We start from the raw sequence: 19035 nt of genomic DNA on the forward strand, positions 1-19035 counted from the left end.
CCTGCAGCTATCGCTCCCTGCCAGCAGCGCAGAGCCAGGTGCAGGAGGAGCAAATGCAATTACAAGCCGCCTGCAGCTGGGGATGCTCAGACAGCACCGTGACACAGCCCTGCTGTGGCCACGCTGCCTGTGGGGCTGCCCCACACCTCGAGCAGAGCAGGGATCCGTGCCACTGACCTCCCCACTCTGCCTGTGTGTGCGGGACAGCGGCCCCAAGCACGGCGCATGCTGTTTGTTTGCATAGCAGCGAGCGGGGGCCGAAGCCAAATCCATTAAGCAAGCAAATAAATAAGAAGGCGTGAGATAAAGCAGCTGAAGGCAGCCCGCCTGCTGTGCTCCCTGCTGAGCCTGCACCCACTGGGTGCCAGGTGATTTCACGTCTAACCCGGCTCCCAAACCCATTTTCCCCAGAACCATGAGGTTGGTTGGGAAACAAACAAAAAAAAGCATAGGAAAAAGTTCTCTTCAAAGCAAAGCGCCCCAAAAAGCAGAAGGCACATAGAAGCTGCTGTAGGCTGGCACCCGCAGCCAGGCTGTTTTCTCATGGGAGTGGTGATGTCCTTTCCCAAGGGCTGGGAATTTTCGTTTTGCTTTATTTTTAACGGGGAATAAAAGCTCGCAGTGGAACAGAATGCACAGCAGCGTGGCAGCCAGGCTCTCCCACTTGTTTATTTGCAGCGTTGGGTTCTTTCCTTGCCCTCACCGGGTGGCATTGTAGGGTTCATTCACGCTGCTTCGTACAAAACGAGCAGAGCACGGGGCTGTGATGCAGCATTCAGGGAGAGGAAAGCATCCAGGGACCCCCAGCTCCGGGCAGCCCTCAGCTATGTGAGCATCTCCACCATGCACCCATAGGGGAGCGAGTGAGGCTCTGCTCCATGCACTTGTTGCTGGAGGGCTGCCCCTCCACACAGCAGCGCCGGTCCAGGAGCCTTATCATTGCCCAGCACTGGCATTTTAAGCAACTAATCTCGCCGGGAAAGAATTTAATCATTTCCGATGAATCATCCATTTGGCTAGGAAGGGTTTTCGGGGGGTGGCTGCCAAAGCCAGGAGTGGGCACAGAGGGGACCGATGCAGGGCATTGCTGGGGCTGGGGGGTGAGAATGGGGATGCTTTGGGGACTGATGGCATGGAGAGAGGCTGGGGGGAGCCTGAGTGGGATGGGCAGAGGTGTGCAGTCCCCAGGGCTTGTACTGCAGGAGCAAAGAGCAGAGGTGCAGAGCTGGAGGAGGGCACTGTCTGCAGCAGGATACGGGTCAGAGAGCTTTGGGTGCAGATGGGGAGAGGGTGGGAGGCAGAGCGGGGCTTCAAGGGAGCTCTGGTGCTTTGTCCCCCAGCACAGATCTGATGGAGAATGGGGACAGTGAGGCATGCAGCAGTGTGAGGGACAGGAGCCGGGGGTGAGGGGGTTGCTCTGCTCCCTGGGCTTGCACTGGGAATGGGTCTCAGTGGGGTTGTGTTGGGGACGGGTGATTTCCCCTGGATAATAGCAGCCTTGTCCGCCCCACCGCCCCCGGCCCGGCCCCCAGCCAGCCCTCTGCCCCGGCCGTGCAAACCGCGGTTCTTCCACAGCCGCCCCATTCAGCAGCTGCGCGGGGGTTGGGGGGCAGCAATGCGCCGTGGGGGCCCTCCGTGGGGCTCTGCTATAGGGACGGGCATCTGCTATAGAGCGAGCATCCCTGCCGGTACGGAGAGCAGGTTTTGGGGGCAAAGCCACAAAGATGGGGGTCTTCACGGGGGTGTCCCCTCCGCCCCACAGCCCAAGCAACGACAAAAGGCGTTTTGTCGTCCCGCAGTTCCTGAGCCCCTCTCCGTGGCTTCAAGGTGAGCCAGCCGCTTTGGGGGTTGCTTTACGGGGCTGCTCCGCTCGACGGGGATCGTGTCCCTATCTGCTATTCCCGAAGAACGGCACCCCAACCCCCAACCCCCCAGGGGTTCCCACCTCCAGCGCCTGCCTGTCTGCTCCCGACAACCTGAGCAAGCCTGGGCAGGGCGGGCGGGGGGCAGGAATGAGCCGCAGAGCGACCCGGCGCCGGAACCGAAGCGAACCGAACCGGGGTGGTGACGGTGGGAGGGGAGAAAAGGGGAGAGCAGCTCGGCGCCGCGCGACCGCTGGGGGGGGATAAGGGGCTGCGGGCGGGGGGCAGCAGCACCGCGCCTTCCTCCTCCCCGCCTCCTCCTCCTCCTCCTCCTCCTGACGTCAGCCCGCGGGTCCCGTTCAGTCGCGGGCGGGCGGCGACGGCAGCGGGCATGGCTGGGGGGCGGCGGGCGGCCCCGCGCTGCGGTTGGGGCTGGGGGGGCGGCTGGAGCTGCTGCCCCCTCCTGTGCCTCCTGCTGTGCTGCGGTGAGTGGGGCGGGGGTCGCTGGGTGGGTTGGGGGGGGTCTGGGAGCACCTGAGGCGGTGCGGGGCTGTTTGCGGGGTGTGGCACAGGGAGCACCTGGGGGGGGGGGGAGCGGAGAGCGTCTGTTTTTTTGGGGATGCAGCCCGACTGGAGTGGGACGAGGGGTGCTTCGCTTCGCTGTTGGGATGCGGTTGGTTTGTAGGGTGTCTGCGGGGTGGGAGAGCGCGGGGTGTGGCTGCTCTTGGGGTGCTTTTGGGGTGGGACGCGGTGTGCAGCCGCTTTTGGGGTGCAGCTGCTTTTGCAGCAGGGCACGGAGTGCGTCTGTTTTGGGGTGCAGCGTGGAATGCGTCTGCTTTTGGGTGCCGACTGCTTTTGGGGCGTGCTACGGGGTGCGGTCCGCGGTGAGATGGGAGACCGCAGGGAGCAGTCGCTTTAGTGCTGGGAAATGGTGCTCTGCTTTCAGGGTGTGACTCTCGGGGTGTGAGGCATAGGTGTCCCCCCACGAGTAGGGAGCCCCTTCCCCACCGACTCCCCTCCCTGTGCCTGGGATGTGGCCAGACGCTGCTCCTGCAGTTGTGGTGCGTGGGGCTGGGTGCTGTGCTGCAACCCCTCCCCAAATGGAGCTGAAGAGCCCCGTGGGCCGTTCCCCACTCCCGGGCTGAATGCAGACGGCCGGGGGAGCTGACGCCCTTCGGGCACCGCCTGGCCAGAGTCCAGGAATGCTAAAACCGTGGTGCGGGGAAGCGGGGTGGGAGCAGCCCCCCCCCCCCCCCCCCCCCCCCCCTCCGTCCCCGCCCTGCACGTCCCCAGGCTCTGCTTCAGGAGTAGATCTGTGTGTGCAGAGCTGGGAGTGCCCCGTGCTGTCCCTGGGGCCGCTTTTCAGCTCCCTAAAGCAGCACAGGGCAAGGGATGCTCTCTGTAATCCCCGGTGGCCTTGGGCAGGTGGCTGGTGGTAGCCCCACTCCTGTGGCTGTTCTCCATGGGGCAGAGGTAAGGGCAGCGTGCCTGCACGTGTGTCCAGTGTGCAGCAGGGTGCATCGGTCAAGCTGTTAGGAAGCATCCACCCCTTTCCTTCTAAGGAGTTTTTCCCCGAGTGCTGTGTTTCTCTTGGCTTTTTACACTTTCTTTTTTTATCCTCTTTCCAGTCCGTTTTCCCTTGGTTTATGGGCTGTGCTTCCTGCTCCGCACTGTGCCCTCCCCATACCGGGGGTCCCCACGCTTCGCCCCTGCCAGGCTGCAGCACAGCACGGGGTAACCCTGCCCTGGGTGCTGCGGGAGGGCTGAGCTCCCACCCCCAGCCCGTGCTGGGATCCCCTTCCTCGCAGCACACGTGCCGAGCAGAGCACCCATTGGTTGGCAGCACAGCGGTGTTGGCGAGCAGAGCCTCGGCAAAGGGTTTGATGCTTCCCAGAAGCACGAGGGGCTGCAGCCAAAGCCTTTCCCAGACAGGCTGGGGGCTTGCTGTGCACCCCCAGGTGGGGGTATACGCAGTGGGGCTGTTGGCGTCACATTGTTAGAGAGGGTTGGGGTTGGAGAAGGTGTGAGGTTGGCCATTCCTGTTGCACACAGCTGGGGGAGTTTGCTGGGATGGCAGCAGAGCGTTGCCTCCATCACCATCCATGGCACAGCACGGAGCTGGCAGCAGCTTCTCATCCCGAGAGGGAAGCAGAACCCCACAGCAGCCCCCCGCCATGCCCTTCTGCTCCGCCCGCTGCCCGCACACCTCGGCTCTGCAGAAAGCTGCTGGAGGGGCCGTGCTGCTCCCCACCCCCTTCCTCTGCTCTAAAAGCAAATCTTTGTTCTTGCGGAGCGCTGGCTGCCGGCCGGCTGTCCGCCAGCCAGATGGAAAGGCACGGGGGCTCTCCTCCCTTCCCAGCTCGCTTGCTGCAGGCGGCCCCTCCGCATCTCGAGGTCTCCCTTTGGAGCTGTGCCAGGCGCTCAGGGCTCACTGTTATGGGCTGGAGCTCAGCTCTGCAGCCTGTGAGTGGCTAATAGTTTTCCAGCCCTGCCCTGGTGCCCACTGCTGGGTTTATGGGGTGTCCTTGTGTCCCCATCTAGCAGTGCCTGCGATGTCACCAGGTGCTCCCTGCAGCCCGGTGCCTGGCTGAGCCCTTCACCCCGGGTATCCAGCCTGTCCTGGAGGAGGTGGGGAGCAGGGAGAGGTGGGGAGGGGGCTGCAGTCTCCCTGTTCGCCTCTTCAAGGGCAGCGAATGGGCAGGAGGGGTGCCTGCTGCCAGCCCCGGATGCCAGCCATTCCCTAGCTCTGAGTTCATGGTTTTGGCTGCTTCGGCCAGGACGGGGGCTGTCATGCTGAGCTGGTGAGCAATGAGAGCTGCAGCTTTCCTGCCACAGCGCTGCCTCTGCCTGGGGCTGGGGAGCAGAGCCTGGCATGCCCAGGTCTGCGGGTGCCCAGCTGTGCCAGGTCAGGGCCCGGTGCCTCTGGTTATGCATTCAGTCCCGTTTCCTGACCCCAATGTACACTTTATCTCTGGGGCTTTCACCTGTTTTTCCAACTCCTCCTTTCCTGCACGCTGTTTTGCTTGTCCCTCTGCTTAGTGCCAGCTGTGCTGCCCCTACGAAAAGGATGAGGGCAGGGATGGGGCTGCTGCATTGTCCTGGCTGTGCTGCTGGTGTGAGCCAGTGCCTTGGCTGTGGCAGAAGGGGCTCCTGGCTGCGTTTTGGGATCGTGCCACCACGTGCCCACTTCACACAGAGAGCGTTCTATGGGCACGGTGTTACCCTTTGAAGCTGCTGCCCTGTGAGGCTGTCACCGAGCAGTGCTATCAGGTGGCTGTTGACGCAGCTGCTTTCCTGCAACCCTCTTATCTCCCGTTCTCATACGTGGGCTGGGCAGGGGGTGCTGCACTGCTGGGACCCATTCCAGGGCTCCTTATTGCCATCCCAGCCTGGGGGACTGCATGGGGGGGGACTGCATGGGGCGTGCACGCTTCATTGCTTTGTTGGTGTGCCGGCCGTGCCGTGACGCAGCTCTGCTCTGTGCTGTGCCCGGCTGGGGCTGCTCAACCTTCAGCCCCAGTGCAGGGCAGCCCTGCTTCAGGTCCTGGATCGATAGCCATTACCTTGGAGCATGGCCGGGTGCTCCATTAGTGCTGCAGGCCCCCATGCTGCAGGCAGGGATATAACAAGGAGCTCACCTTGGCTGTGTTGGAGGGAGGGTGCTCAGGCTGCTGGCTCTGTGGATGGAGATCTCCAGTCCTGGGGTAAGCCCTGGGCTCTCTGTGCTGGGGATGTGGTGTGAGGGTGCTGTCCCTCCCCCAGGTGCAGCCGGCAGGCTGGAGGTCTACATGCCGGCAGTGCTGGAAGTGGAGATCGGGAGCACAGCCAGGCTGGAATGCAGCTTCTCCATCCCTGGAGACGTCCCCTTCACCTCCATCGAGTGGTTCTATGTGAGTGCTGTGGGGTTGGGTGGCCAACGTGGGGCTGTGCCCAGGGCTCTACATGGGATTCGTTCCCAGGTCAACCACGGTCACTCCAATCGGGTGAGGCTGTGCGTCATCACTGCCACTGGGGCACGGATAGATGAGACGGAGTACAGCGAGAGGCTGTCTGTGGGGGAGGACAAGGCCCTGTCCATCAGCAAGGTGACAAGGCAAGACAACGGCAGGACCTTCATCTGTCGGGTTGGGGCGGACAGCCAGGGCGTGGGGGAGAACCGCACCGAGCTCAACACCTACAGTGAGTGATGGGGCGGCCGTGGTGAGGGGATGGGGATCCTGTCCTGTTCCTCCTAATGCATGGAGTGGCTTCTTCCAGAGATCCCCATGACCCCCGAGATCACACCCAACTCAGCCGGCATCCCTGCACAGAGCAATGACATGTCAGAGGTGAGGAGAGGTCCCCAATTCCCCATGCCCGTAGGGGCACCCCCTGGGCTGTGCCGTGCCCATGGTGCTCCCTGCTGCTGCAGATTGCTCGGTGCAAGAGCGAGAACAGCTTCCCGTCCCCCAACATCACCTGGTACAAGAACGGGGAGCTGCTGCTGCAGGAGGAGGACAGTGAGTTGGGGTGGGGATGGGGTTGGAGAGGGGCGGGATGACCCTCCCTGCTTGCGGGCTGGGAACAGCGGCTGCATCTCCTGCAGAGACGAAGATCCTGACCACGGTGATCCGCCCGTCGAATGGGCTGTACACGGTGATCAGCACGCTCTTCAGCAAGGTGACACGGGAGGACCGCAGCTCCCTCTTCCACTGCACTGTGCACTACTGGCTGCGGGGACAGATGCACACGAAGGACTCTCCGCGGGTGAACATCACTGTGTTCTGTGAGTCGGGGGCTGGAGGCTGTTCCCAGTGCTGTGGGGGAGGGGGGTGGGACCCACAGCCACCCTGCCCTCTTCCTCCTCCTACAGACCCCACAGAACATGTGGAGCTGCGCGTGGTGACCAAATCGGGGATGGTGAAGGAAGGGGATGATGTGAAGTTGGTCTGTGATGCGGATGGGAATCCGGCGCCTGTCTTCAGCTTCTTCAAGAAAGAGGTGAGGGGAGGTTCTGGCCCCTCTCCCTCAGCTCTCCTGTCCCAGGATGGAGGGGCTGAGGGCTGTGCTGTCCCCGTGCCCACAGCTGGAGGACAACTGGCAGGATGTGACCTCGCTGGCGGACACCAACAATGGGGTGCTGATGCTGCACAATGTCAACAAGAGCAGCAGTGGTCTGTACAAGTGCCAGACGCTGAATTTGGATGAAATGACACAGCACGAAGGGGATGTGGAGCTGATGGTGAACTGTAAGGCTGGGGGACAGGACACTGTGCACCCTGTGGGTGGTACCCCCTCCCTCTGCTCATGCTGCCCTGCTCCCCATCCCTCTCCTAGACATCGAAGGGGTCCAGGTGAAGATGGAGCCATTCTCACCCTTTCACGAAGGGGACAGCGTGAGGCTGAGCTGCAGTGCCCACAGCCCTGTAGCTCTGGACTACCAATGGAGGGACGCGAAGGTGAGCAATGCTCGGGTGCTGCCATGCTGGAGTGCCCCATGGGGCCCATTCCTGCCATGGAACGTGAGGGGTGCTGAGCCCCAGCCTTGGGTTTCCCTCTCCAACAGGGCAGGAAGGTGGCAGAAGGCAACCAGCTCCTCTTGAGCAACCTCACCTTCGAGACCTCCGGCAACTTCAGCTGCAAAGTGCAGGCACGCAGCGTGCCGGGGCTGGAGCAGAGCAAGCAGGTGGCCGTGGCCGTGCGGGGTAAGGATGGGCCCTGGGTGAGCTCCTTGCTGCTTCTGTCAACCCCGTCCCATGGAGAGAAGCAGACACTCGCCGTCTCTTCCCGCAGGGAAGCCGCGCATCGTGGCCATCAGCTCCCCGCTGTACGTGCGGCAGGACGAAGTGATCAACCTGACCTGCAAGGCCATCGCCTTCCCTCGGCCCTCCGTCCACTGGAACATCAACGGGACGGTGAGGGCTGGGCGGGGGCTGTGGGAGGCTCTCAGGATAAGGGCTGTGTGTGAGTGCTGAGCTCTGTGCTTTCCCGTATCCCTACAGACCCATGAGTACATGGAGAACCAGCACGTCACCAGCAACCTGACGGTGCGTGTGAGCCACGACCTGCTGCGAGCAGGAGCCATGTGCCGGGTGTCCAACGCGCTGGGGGTCAGCGAGAAGCACATCCAGCTGCTGGGTGAGCCCCATCTGCCCCCATTTCTCCTCTGTCTGCTCTGTGCCACTAAGAGTCATGCTGCTATCTTGCCTGGGGAGGGAGCCTCCTGCATCTGCTGCTCCTCTCCCTGTTCAGATAGGGAATGAGGCTCTGTCTCCACCTACAGGGGTGGAAAAGCTGCTGCTTGCTCTCATCCTACTGCCCAGCAAGGCCAGCAAGCTTCCTGCAGGGCAAGGGAGCAAAGGGATGGCTTGGGAGGCTTGCAGGAAACACTGTGAGCCATTGTCCTGCAGCTGGGAGCAGAATGCAAAGTGTGGCTGTGTGGGTACTGCTCTATCAGACCATATTGGGGTTGGATATGTTGGATATCAGGAAAGATTCCTTCTCAGGAAGAGTGGTCAGGCGCTGACACAGGCTGCCCAGGGAGGTGGTGGTGTCACCATCCCCAGAGCTCATCGAGAACTGTGGAGATGTGGCACTTGGAGACGTGGTTGGGGATGGGTTGGGCCTGGATTTGGTGATGTTAGAGGTCTTTTCCAACCTCCGTGATTCTATGATTTCTGTGCTGACATCTGCGTCCTACAGACAGCAGGGAGTCCTGCGGTGCTATGCTGGGGAAGGAGCTCCTTTTCTTACCTCTAGGAGCACAGGAGGTTTGATGCACGTTCACCTCCTCTCCTCTCACATCTAGATCAAAAGACCTCAGAGAGCAAAGGCATCATCATCGTGGCCATCATCATCTGCATCCTCGTGGTGGCCGTGCTGGGCTCCATCATTTACTTCCTTCACAAGAAAGGCAAGATCTCTTGTGGCCGCAGCGGCAAACAGGACATGTAAGCACCGCCGCCCTCGGGGCAGAGCCGCTTTGCCATCACCACCGCTTCCCATCCCATCCCACCTCACCCTGCCCAGCACGGCAGTCTGGGCCGCTTCCAGCTTCCCGCGATGAGGAAGGAGCAGAGCTTTAGAGCAGCCGAAGGACCCATCCCCAGGGAGGGGCCGTACAGCCCAGGGCTTTTCCCCCAGCTGGAGCTTTGTCCCCAGCTGTCCCCTGCCCCACGGCGTCCCCCGAGGCGGAGCCCGGGGGCTCGGTTGGTTTCTCTCCCCCCCCAGCCACGTGCCCTGGGCTATGGCAAAGATGTCTCAAAATTGTCACCTCCCTCCCTTAGCACAAAGCCAGAGGCACGTAAAGACAAGAATGTAGTTGAAGTTAAGTCAGATAAACTTTCCGAAGAGGCGGGGCTCCTGCAGGGTGCCAACGGCGAGAAGAGGTCGGCTGCTGACCAGGTAGGACCGAGCATCGTGTGCTGGGGCCAGGGTTGTGCTGCAGCTGGGCAGCAGCCAGAGGTGCTCCAGGTAACGCTTTCCCGTCTCGCAGCTCTCCCCACCCTGCATGGGCCTCCATCATCCATCAGCAGCGCTCGAGGAAGGGCTGGGAGGAAGGGGAAGGGGTGGATGTGCTGCTGCTAGGATATGCAGGGCAGCTCTGCTCTGTGCCAGCCCTGGCACCTCGGGGAACAGCTGCCTGGCTGTGTTCCGTGCTGGCTTCTCCTGGGGCTGCCCAGGAGAGTTGGAGGAAGCAGCTGCACGATCAGCCCTGGCAGAACTCAGCCCAGTGCAGGCTGAGATGGCAATCCCAGGGCTGAGAGCCCCCGGGGGGCTGCAGGAGCTGTTCCCAGTGCCTGTGCCAGGCAGTCGCCGTGCCAGGGCAGGGCTGTGCGCGCTCATCTCCTGGGATGCAGCACCGGGCAGGCTGCCTTAGATTAGAATGGCCCCAGCCCCGCTCCTGCTGCCAGCACGGCTCGCTGCTCACTGCCCCATGCCCTGGGATGGTGCTCGCTCCTGTTCTTACCCCCACCTCTGCTTTGTTTTGGTAACTAACTGCTTTCCTCTCCCCCCTTTTCTCTTTGTTGGCCTGAAGAGCGAGAAATACATCGATCTGAGAAACTAAAAGAGGGCGATCTCCGAAGTGCTTTCTTCCTTCGATCCTTTCCTGCTCTTGGATGGCCTTATCCCACTCTGCCCCACACCTGGGGGGCACAGCCAGAGGCAGCGACCCCCCCTGACAGCTCACAGCAGGCTGGCGGGTTGTCGGCTCAGCAGCAGCCTTCGCTTACTGCTACAGAGAAGCCAACAGCAATACTCACACCCCACTCGGCTACCTACCTGATGGAAGGGTTGGAGGTTTTTCTTGTTTCTTTTTCTTGATCTTTTTGTTTTGTTTTGTTTTTAATGGAAATCTGTTCTGTAGGTGTGTAAGGAGGTTTGGATGAGTTTTACCCCAAAACTTGGCTCAGAAAAGCTGATGGGACGTTGCTTTGCCAGCAGGCAGCATACAGGCACCCGGGGTGTGCAGCTGGGAGGGGAAGGGCTCTGGTAGGGGGTGGGGAAGGGCTGTGAGAGCCCTTAATGCCAGGCAGGGTTTTGCTCTCAGACAGGTGCCTGAGCTCTGAGCTTCCCAGCTTTTGGGCTTTGCTGAGCAGGGGGGGAGGTGGGATTGCTGCAGGATGCGCGGCTGCTGGCGGCGCTGGGCTGCGTCTGGGTGTGAGCCGAAGGAATGCGAGGTCAGCGCCAGGCAGCGACGGCTCAGGGTTGGATTTGTTTTCCTTTTTTTTTTTTTTCTTCATCATCTTCCCTTCTTTTTTCTTCCTCTCTTCCTCTTGTTTTTTTTCTATTTCTCTCTCCTTTCCCTCTTCCTCCCTTTTTACCCCTTTCTTCTTTATCTCCTGCCTTTCTTTTTTATTCTTTGCCTAACACGCATCAGCCCCAGGGAAAACTCCTTCATTACTTTCTCCCCCCCCCGGGTCCCACAGGAGGGATCAGGACAAGCAGAGCTCCCCCCAGCCCTTCCTCTGCCCCTCCTTGCCCTGCCCAACCCAGCTCCCCTCTGCCACCCCTGCGCTGCAGCAGGACCTCAGGTCACCAGGAGGAGGGACAGATTCTCCCCCCCCCACCTCCGGAGCTGTAATCGTGAGCTGCAAGTGTTGTCCAAACAGATGCTTTGGTTTATATATATTTTTGTTGGATGGTGTGTACATTTCCAGAAGTTTTTGTCTGATATTTGCAAGGTTTTTTTTATATATGTGAAAATAAAGTACCGAGTTCAAAGCTTGGGGGTGGCTTTGTTCCTGGGGGTGGTGATGCTCTGCTTTGTTCCATCGGGTTCCCAGTGCTGGGAATGGCCAACTGCTGAGATCCCAACAGCTGATGGGTCTGTATCCACTCTTGGATCCTTTGGATGCCAGCAGATAATTCTTATTAATGGGTTCTAACACAGTTTAAGAGGTAATTGTACCCCTGATAGTAAAGTAGGTGAAGTAGCTTATGAGAACAGTGGTAGCTTGTAGTAGGGAATGACAACCATCACTCGTAGAGATATTAACAAATATGTTCAATTTCTCATAGGTTGAGACAGAATACCAACAAGAATTTCAGATTCTAACATAATACTTACAGTAGATAATTCTTTAATTATCTTTATTATTTATTATTATTATTATTATTTAATATCTTTATTATTTAATTATTAAGTTGATTTTACTATAGCTACCATTTTAGTTTATTTCTAGCCCCTGCAGATACCAATAACTGCTACTAATTAATAAGTAACAGTTTTATTAGAGAGCAGCAAATTGTAACAGCCACTCAACCTGATTGGCTTCACAGGAGCCCACAGGAACCATGAGCATCGATTTGGGCCTCAGTTACACAGTGGGAACCAAACTGTCCCTGTTAGACCAAAGTTAAGCCACTTGGACAAGTCAAGCCACTTATTTCAGGTCCAGTTGACCCTCTGTGTCCTTGCTCGACCTTTGTGTCCTCATTTGACCTCTGTGATCTCATTTGACCCCAATTAACCTCATTTGACTTTTCTGACCACTTATTTTCTGTGATTTGACCTCGCTTGACCTCTGTGTCCTTATTTGACCTTTAGGACAACTTATTTTCCTTGAGTTGACCTCACATGACCCCTGTGACCTCACATGACCTCTGTGACCTCACATGACCTTTCAGACCACTTATTTTCCTTGATTTGACCTTGCTTGACCTCTGTGACCTCATTTGACCCCATTAACCTCTTTGACCTTTCGGACCACTTATTTTCCTTGCTTGACCTCTGTCACCTCATTTGACCTTTGTGTCCTCGTTCAACCCCAATTCACTTCTTTTGACCTTTCTGACCACTTATTTCCTGTGACTTGACCTCACGTGAGCTCATCTGAGCCCCCGTGTCTTCATTTGACCCCCAATTAACAACTCACCTTCATTTGGCCTCATTTTAGCAACATGGCAACGGGCCCTTTGCCCATCAGTGCATCACAGTGGAGCAGAGTCCAGGCACTCTTCCCAACCCTGTTGGACCCCACAGTCCCTCATGCTTCCATCTAAGCCCACAACACACAATTCAGTGCAGGCAGTGTTCTAAGAGCATCTCTGCCCACCAGTGGCTCACAGGCCCAGCAGGGTTCATTGGGCACAGTCTCACCAAGTGCATTCATTAGACCTCAGGAGAACTCTAGATACGCTGCACTATGCATGTAAACACATCACCTTGAGTTCTGATCTCTCCATATAATTTTCTGCATTTCACAACCACGTGAGAGACGTAAAAACGAGATGTAGTAACTGTAAGAAGAGAGTAACATCTGCTGTGAGAGACCAGCAGGATCTGTGAGAGGCAGATGGGCTCCGCAGAGTGGGATTGATGCTTCAGGATCTCCCAGACCCCAACCAGCACTGCAGGCTCCATCAGCAGATTCCTTTTGCACTCTTTTAATGGATAGGAACAAACTTGTTGATGTGACTCTCAGACTCACAGATTCTTATGGATTCTGTAACCTGTTATTGAGATTAGTATGGGACCATATGCTCTTCTGTGGACTTATTAGCATTAAGTCCCCATCCCAGAGCTGGGTACTCTGATCAGGCAGACTCCAGCTGGATTTTCCCCTCTCACAGAACCAACACAACGCAGCCCATCTGCTACAACAAAGGAAATTTTATTTAAAAATAAAACTTTGTTTCGTTTTCTTTTTTTTCCTTTTTACTGACACAGGTGAATGAAATCCCAAAGAAGCTCTTAGTGGGCAGCATACGAGAATGGGAACAATTAATAAATAACATTAGTATAACCTCTAAACATTAACAATGCATTTGCAAACAAAATGAGGACTTTAAACCAAGTGAACCTTAAAGCTCAGCTACTCTCTGTAAGAATATTTACCTTCTGTTTTTCCTTATTCTTTACAGACCTGAAAGGATTAAATACTGCTATTATATTTTATATTAATGACACTATTATACTTCTTTTTAAAATATTTTTTTTTTGTGTGAAAATCTCAACATTTTTAACACTGATATTATACAAATGGGTATTTGTCATTCAAGAGAAAGAACAACTGTTCCTCTCCCACCGGGAGTTTCAAAAGAAAAAAGCTTTCTAGGAGGAACTTTAAGAATAAGCTTCCTTATTCCCCTCTGGTTTCCAATGTGGCACCTTGAAGGAAGTGCCCAGGGAGTTGCATTTGTAATTGCTCAACTGGAAAACAACCAACCGAAAACCATGTACAGTAATGACCCCACCTCAGGATTAGCTACAGTAATGCAGTGAGCCTCGTGCAGGGAGCAGCACGCTGTTCTCCTGGAGCAGGGCTCAGCAAAAGGTGAGCAGCAAAGGCCTTCTGCAGAAAGCAGGGCTGCTGGGAGGCTGCAAGCCTAAACCTGCATCTCGTGCAGGGGCAGGCAGAGCAGGGCAGTGCAGCAGACAGGCTCCAGCACACGCCTGACAGGTTATGTCTCCTTGCAGAATCCCGTTCAGCTGTGGTGGCATCCAACTCACCGAGTCAGCGGGGCAGACAGATGCTGCTGCTGCTTTCCTGCTGCTCCCACACGTTCTGTGCCCCAGCCCTCACTGCACAAAGGGGTTTCTGCTTGCTTTGTGCCCTGGCTTGGCAGGTGGGGGGGAAAAACAGTATTTTTTATTGTGAGCAGAACCCGTATTTTGTTACGAGCACAACCGATCTTGTTCCTACAATTCTACCACCTTCACACTGAGCTCAGTGCAGCACCGCTGTTAGGAACAGGTAGAGTAGGAAACCTCCACAGCTGAAATGCTACAAAACACAGTGTTGAAGTGACAACTGCCCATCTCTCTCTCTCTTTCGCCCCTCCTTTTCACACTTTTTAAAGTAATCTCAAAGGCAGCGTGGGGCTTTTTCTTTCCACGGAGGGATACCCAGATCCAGCCCAGTGACACAGCATTCCCTTAAGAAAGGCACGAGACATTTGGGTTTCTCTTGTTGAAGTAGCGTCACAAAGTGAACTTCTTAAGAATAAAGAACGAGGGGGTGAAGGGAAAGAAAGAGAAAATAGCATCAGGCTCACCTTTCTGAAAGAAAAACAGTAAGAAAAATACACTGTACAGTGCCTGGGTGGACTTCACAGAGCACAGCCATAAAACACAGGCAGGACTCTGCTGCACTTCAGTGGTGCCAGCAAACGCTTACACATCTAAGGAAGAAAAGCCAAGGCTTAAGTTTCTTAACTCAGTTGGAGACACAAACAGTGCACAGAAAGGACACATGCAGAAAAATTAGTGATACATGCCACAAAGATTGCTCTCTAATCTCTAATACCTGGAACAACATCTGCAGGAACGTCCCTTGGCACACACAGCCCCAGAGGCAGGCCTGCATAAAGCTCTGCTAGGTGTGGGTCGTTCAGCATCATGGCCAGCCTGGAACCAAGGGCTAGCAGGGGATGGGGCACCACTGCTCCAATGGCACACGCTGTGCAAGACAAGAGTTAAGGCTTTCCAGCTGGTTGCACTCAGCTCCTGGCAGCCCTGGCAGCAGCAGCCCTGCCTGCGTGCTGCAGCCTCACGCCACACTTGAGCACACTTAGGCTGAGTTTACACAGCAAGGCAGAACTGAAGTGGCTCCAACACCAACACGGAGCGAGTGGCAGCACTGGAGAGGAGGGAAATAAAGAGCAGTGCTCCCTCTCAACACGATTTTTACGTGGGTCTCCAGGACAAAGCCAGAAAATAACTCCCAAGCACTAGGACTGGATGGTCAGGCTCACAACTGCAACGTGCAGATGGGCAACGAGAGCACCCAGGGTTGCCCAGATCTCTGCTCAGCAGTGCTGGAGCTGGGCTCACTTCCCAAGAATCTGCTGCAGACACAAGAACTGCCGGGCATCACTGAGCACAGTGAGAGCAGGGCTGGGTCAGGGCTCTGCTGCCTGCTGCACTGCGGGCACAGGAGAGGGAACAGCTCTGCTTCCCCGAGCACAGCATGAACAGACGTAGCCCCTCTGCCAGGCCAGACCCTGCTCTTGGCTGCCTGACCTCTCTGCAGCACTGCAGAGCTCGCTGCTGGCTGACAGCAATCATCTCAGCAGCGTGCTGCATTTGCAATTTCCAGCCCCAGCCCCAAAATAGCAACAGCAGCGATGGCATCAAGTGTTGCATTTAAGAGATCTCCTTACAGCTTCAGAGAAATGCAGAAAGGAGAGGAGTTAGGACAGACTGCTCATGCTTTTAAACTGCCTGGACCCCGCATTATCAATTTACAAAGCTGCAGATTTAGAGAAATACCAATACCCCACACAGAACAAACATCTGATGCTTAGTTTCCTATGCTAACATTAGTTAAGTCCCCTCTGCAAACTGCAAGCTGCTTCGCTCAGATCTGGAAACAGCAACCAGATCCTTTAAAAGCTTCAACTGCATCCAACAGCCACCGGCACTCCAGCAATATTTCACGTTGTAACCCTTTGCCCAGTGACTGCTGCTGCCCTCCCAGTGATGCAAATAATGCAGGACATGCTGTGCAAGGCGAGCAGCCCCTCGGTGTGCACAGAGCACCGTTCATCCAGCAGGCTGTGACGTGCGGATCCTACTCCATTTAAATCCCCTCAAGAGGAACTATGCTTCTCACACACCAGGCATATTATGCACAGAGTTAAGGAGCTGAGTATGCAAGTCAGGTTTTTGCAAAGTGACTGCCCAGTACTGACTCGTAAAGCCCAGTGTGATTGTTTTACAAATGCAGAGGTTTCCCAGATCTGCTTCAACACAAGCTCTGGCAATTCCTTGGAGTAAGGGCAGTGCAAAGAAGAGCCCCCCGTGTTGTTTTGATAGCCATGCAGAGAACTGCTGCGTTTATTTTACTGCAAAGCAGATAAGATACCAACAAATACATCAGCTGCATCTACTGATCCCACAAAACAGCCTGGCACAAAGACAGCTGGCTCCCAAGGAAGCTGTCTGAAGGAGACGATGGAATGTGTGTGAAGGCCACTAGTCTGCAACAGCCACCATGCAGTTAAGATAAATAAAACATCGTATCTACCAGGTGCAACATTCCTAGAGAAAGAGCATCCGGTGGTGCTGCCCAAGCCCAGCAAGGCTGCAATCAAGCTGGAGCACCGAAAGCTCAAAAGGCTCAAGGCTACAAAAGGAGCAGCACCACCAGTTTTCTGCTCTCAGCTCAGCTTCTTCCCACCACTCCAACGCATGCAGAACTCTCAGCACATCTTGCTCCCTGGAATCTGGTGCTGCCAGCACAGCTGGCATGAGGACACTTACGACAGAAATCCGACTCCAAGATCCAAAATGCCTGGCAGATGCTGGTCAGGCTATCTCCAAGCAGAAAAGGACAACTCAAATCATAAGCAATAAATGCTACTGTTACAGGTAAGAGGGAAACGCCGTGGCAAACAGGAAGCAATCAAGCGATTTCTTCCAAGGTCTCCTATTTATTCCCAGCAGAAAGTGACCTCTCAACTGCTCTAAAAAGCCTGAGCCAGATACACAGCAGCGAACAGGTCCAAACCTAGTACCATGAACCACAGGACACACCACACCGACCCGGAGACTTTGTTTCTCAGAGCATTCACTTAGAATTCACAGCACAACACACTTCCCCCAGCCTCCAGGGCATCAGCTCCGGGATCCCTCATTACGAAACCTTCCTCTACTGACACCCTGGAAATAAATCTGTTCTCTCAAACAAGAGGTAGGGGTAAAGGACTCCAAGACACACACTGTATAAAACACCATTCCGCTCCATTCCATTTCACTGCTTTGAAATCTGGAACCACAAAAACCTGATAACTGATTCTCTTAAGAGGCAGGGCTGACCTCTGCACGAAGTCTCTAAAGGAACCCCCTTCCCCTTTGGTGAGTAGCCGGGCTACGGCTGCCCAGGCAGCTGGTCCACAGAAGCTCTAGGTGTGGAGGTAATGTGCTATGTGGCCACGTGTGCAGGGGAGGAAATGGAAACAAACTCACGGAGAATATTCTTGGCCATTTCAATATTGTTATGTGCAATGACCAGAGCTTTCTGAATGTCCTGATATGAGTAGCCTTGGCTCATGAGGTTCTCAATCTCGCTGGAGAGCTGCAGCGATGCCCCGGTGCTGCTGCTGGCTGCTCCTGGCTGGCAGCTCCCTGCTTTGCGCTCAGAATTGATTCTCCGTGGCAGCGGCTTCGGAGGCCTTTCTGGAACTTGAGAGCCATCCGAAAAACCTGGAAGGGAAAACAAAGGAGTCAGTTTGGGAAAGGGCACGTGACTCTTGAATGACGTCAGACTGGTAAGTGGCACTTAAACATGGCACTGAAGCTGGTGCTGCTTTCTCCAGTCAGCCCACTGACCCACTCAGTGTCACAGATCAGATCAGCTTCCCTCGTTGTATGCAAAAGCAGCCACAGGGATTCATTATTTGGTGGGCACATCAGGCTCATTTATTAAACTAAAGCTAAAGAAAAACTTGGCCGGGGGGGGGGATGCATCCATGTAAGCAGAGCTCAGGCATCAGTTCTAGTGTGAGAGTCCTGCTGTGATAAAACAGCACAGGGAATCCACAACGGACTGCACCAAACCTACTTTGCAAATGATGAATACTTGACATCACCTTAAAGAAAGCTGTATTTACCTTCCTCGAGGTACTCAGGATGGAGTTCTCTAACAGCTGAACTCGTACACAGCACACAAATCTGGAAGGCTAAGAACGCCCACACAATCCCTCTTTAGGAGTGGGCAGTGCTGGTTAGAGATGAAGCAGTCATTGTGGAGCTTTTCTAAAAGACTTCTACAAAAGCACTGAGATAGAGGAAACAAATCCACTGAGGCTTCCTCACCAACCACAACGCAGTTCATCTCCCTGATCCTCAGAGTACAAGCTTCTTACTCATAAAAAGCTTTTTGTACGTTGGAGAGAAAGGACTACCCTCTGCTCTCCCCCAAACTGACTTTTGAAATAGCTGCTTCAGCTTGAGCTGGTTCAAATTTCAGACACCATGGGTCAATTTCAAAGGGCGACAACCAGCTCAGCTTTTTTGGTAAATGATTAAGAAACTAAATTGTAGAGCACAAAGCATGAGAACATCAATCTGCCAAAATGTATCCCATAGAAGTCAGGCTTGCTTAGCACCAGGCTTCAGCAGCAGCCAATACCCAACTTTTCAGACAACGGCAGATGCTTCCCAGAGCACTAACATCAGCGTTTTTCATGAGCAGATCTCCTACGACTACAAAGCAGAACAACAGCACCATCATTTCAGGGTTGTATAAACAAGGAAGGGTCAATGATTAAGCTCAGTCGTTCATCTGGGAGCAGCATGTGAGCTTCCATTGCACTTCATCTCCCTGCCAGCCATATTCTACAGACACAGAGACAAAGGCAGGGAGCAGGGAGGAGTGGCAGCAGCTAACACATTTATCTGAACTAATAAACTCCTCTCCATGCTGAAGAAGAGAAAGCTCCAAAAAAGGGAGCTAGTTGAAGCAGGTGAATAGAAGACGCTTTGGGACAAGCAGCCTTGGCTATGGGAGGCTCAAGGAACGAGAAACTCATTCCTCTTACTTGGCAAATGGCCAGAGTTCAGACGTGCTGAAGCCCAGAGCACCCCAACAGGAAGTTTCAGAGCTTCCTTTTGCTCTGCAGGGCAGTCGTAGGGAAGAAGCCAAGCGTTCTTCACAAATGCTCTTGGAGACACCAGGCTTTGGTTTCCCCTTGGTGAACGTGTCCCACAGCCAGAAGGACAAGATGTCCTCTGCTTTTTCTTTGG

At 55.3% G+C, this 19035-nt stretch overlaps 2 protein-coding genes across 4 annotated transcripts in view; one reads left to right on the plus strand and one right to left on the minus strand.

Annotated features, from left to right (window-relative positions):
• The first annotated feature begins 1709 nt into the window (after positions 1-1709).
• On the plus strand, positions 1710-11066 carry MCAM (melanoma cell adhesion molecule). 3 transcript variants are annotated; one of them, XM_019623042.3, is made up of 15 exons: positions 1710-1827; positions 5625-5752; positions 5822-6041; positions 6120-6190; positions 6274-6361; positions 6448-6627; positions 6715-6842; positions 6928-7090; positions 7179-7300; positions 7408-7546; positions 7635-7756; positions 7844-7979; positions 8650-8791; positions 9128-9245; positions 9880-11066. In XM_019623042.3, the coding sequence occupies exons 1-15, from the start codon at positions 1725-1727 to the stop codon at positions 9907-9909; spliced, it is 1890 nt and encodes a 629-aa protein (XP_019478587.2). In that variant the 5' UTR covers positions 1710-1724; the 3' UTR covers positions 9910-11066. The 3 variants fall into 3 exon arrangements, with proteins under 3 accessions (XP_019478587.2, XP_085065533.1, XP_085065534.1); XM_085209407.1 differs by lacking the exon at positions 1710-1827 and adding an exon at positions 2179-2347; XM_085209408.1 differs by lacking the exons at positions 1710-1827; positions 9128-9245 and adding an exon at positions 2179-2347.
• A 1873-nt stretch (positions 11067-12939) lies between these two features.
• The window catches only part of CBL (Cbl proto-oncogene), a 34485-nt gene continuing 28389 nt past the window's right edge, over positions 12940-19035 (minus strand). The window contains exon 16 of the mRNA XM_010723676.4: positions 12940-17493. Within this exon, the coding sequence (XP_010721978.2) occupies positions 17213-17493 (281 nt within the window). The 3' untranslated portion in view covers positions 12940-17212. The remainder of the gene's footprint in view (positions 17494-19035) is intronic.

Source organism: Meleagris gallopavo, chromosome 26 (genome assembly GCF_905368555.1).
Source record: "Meleagris gallopavo chromosome 26, MGAL_WU_HG_1.1, whole genome shotgun sequence".
Lineage (NCBI taxonomy): Eukaryota > Metazoa > Chordata > Aves > Galliformes > Phasianidae > Meleagris > Meleagris gallopavo.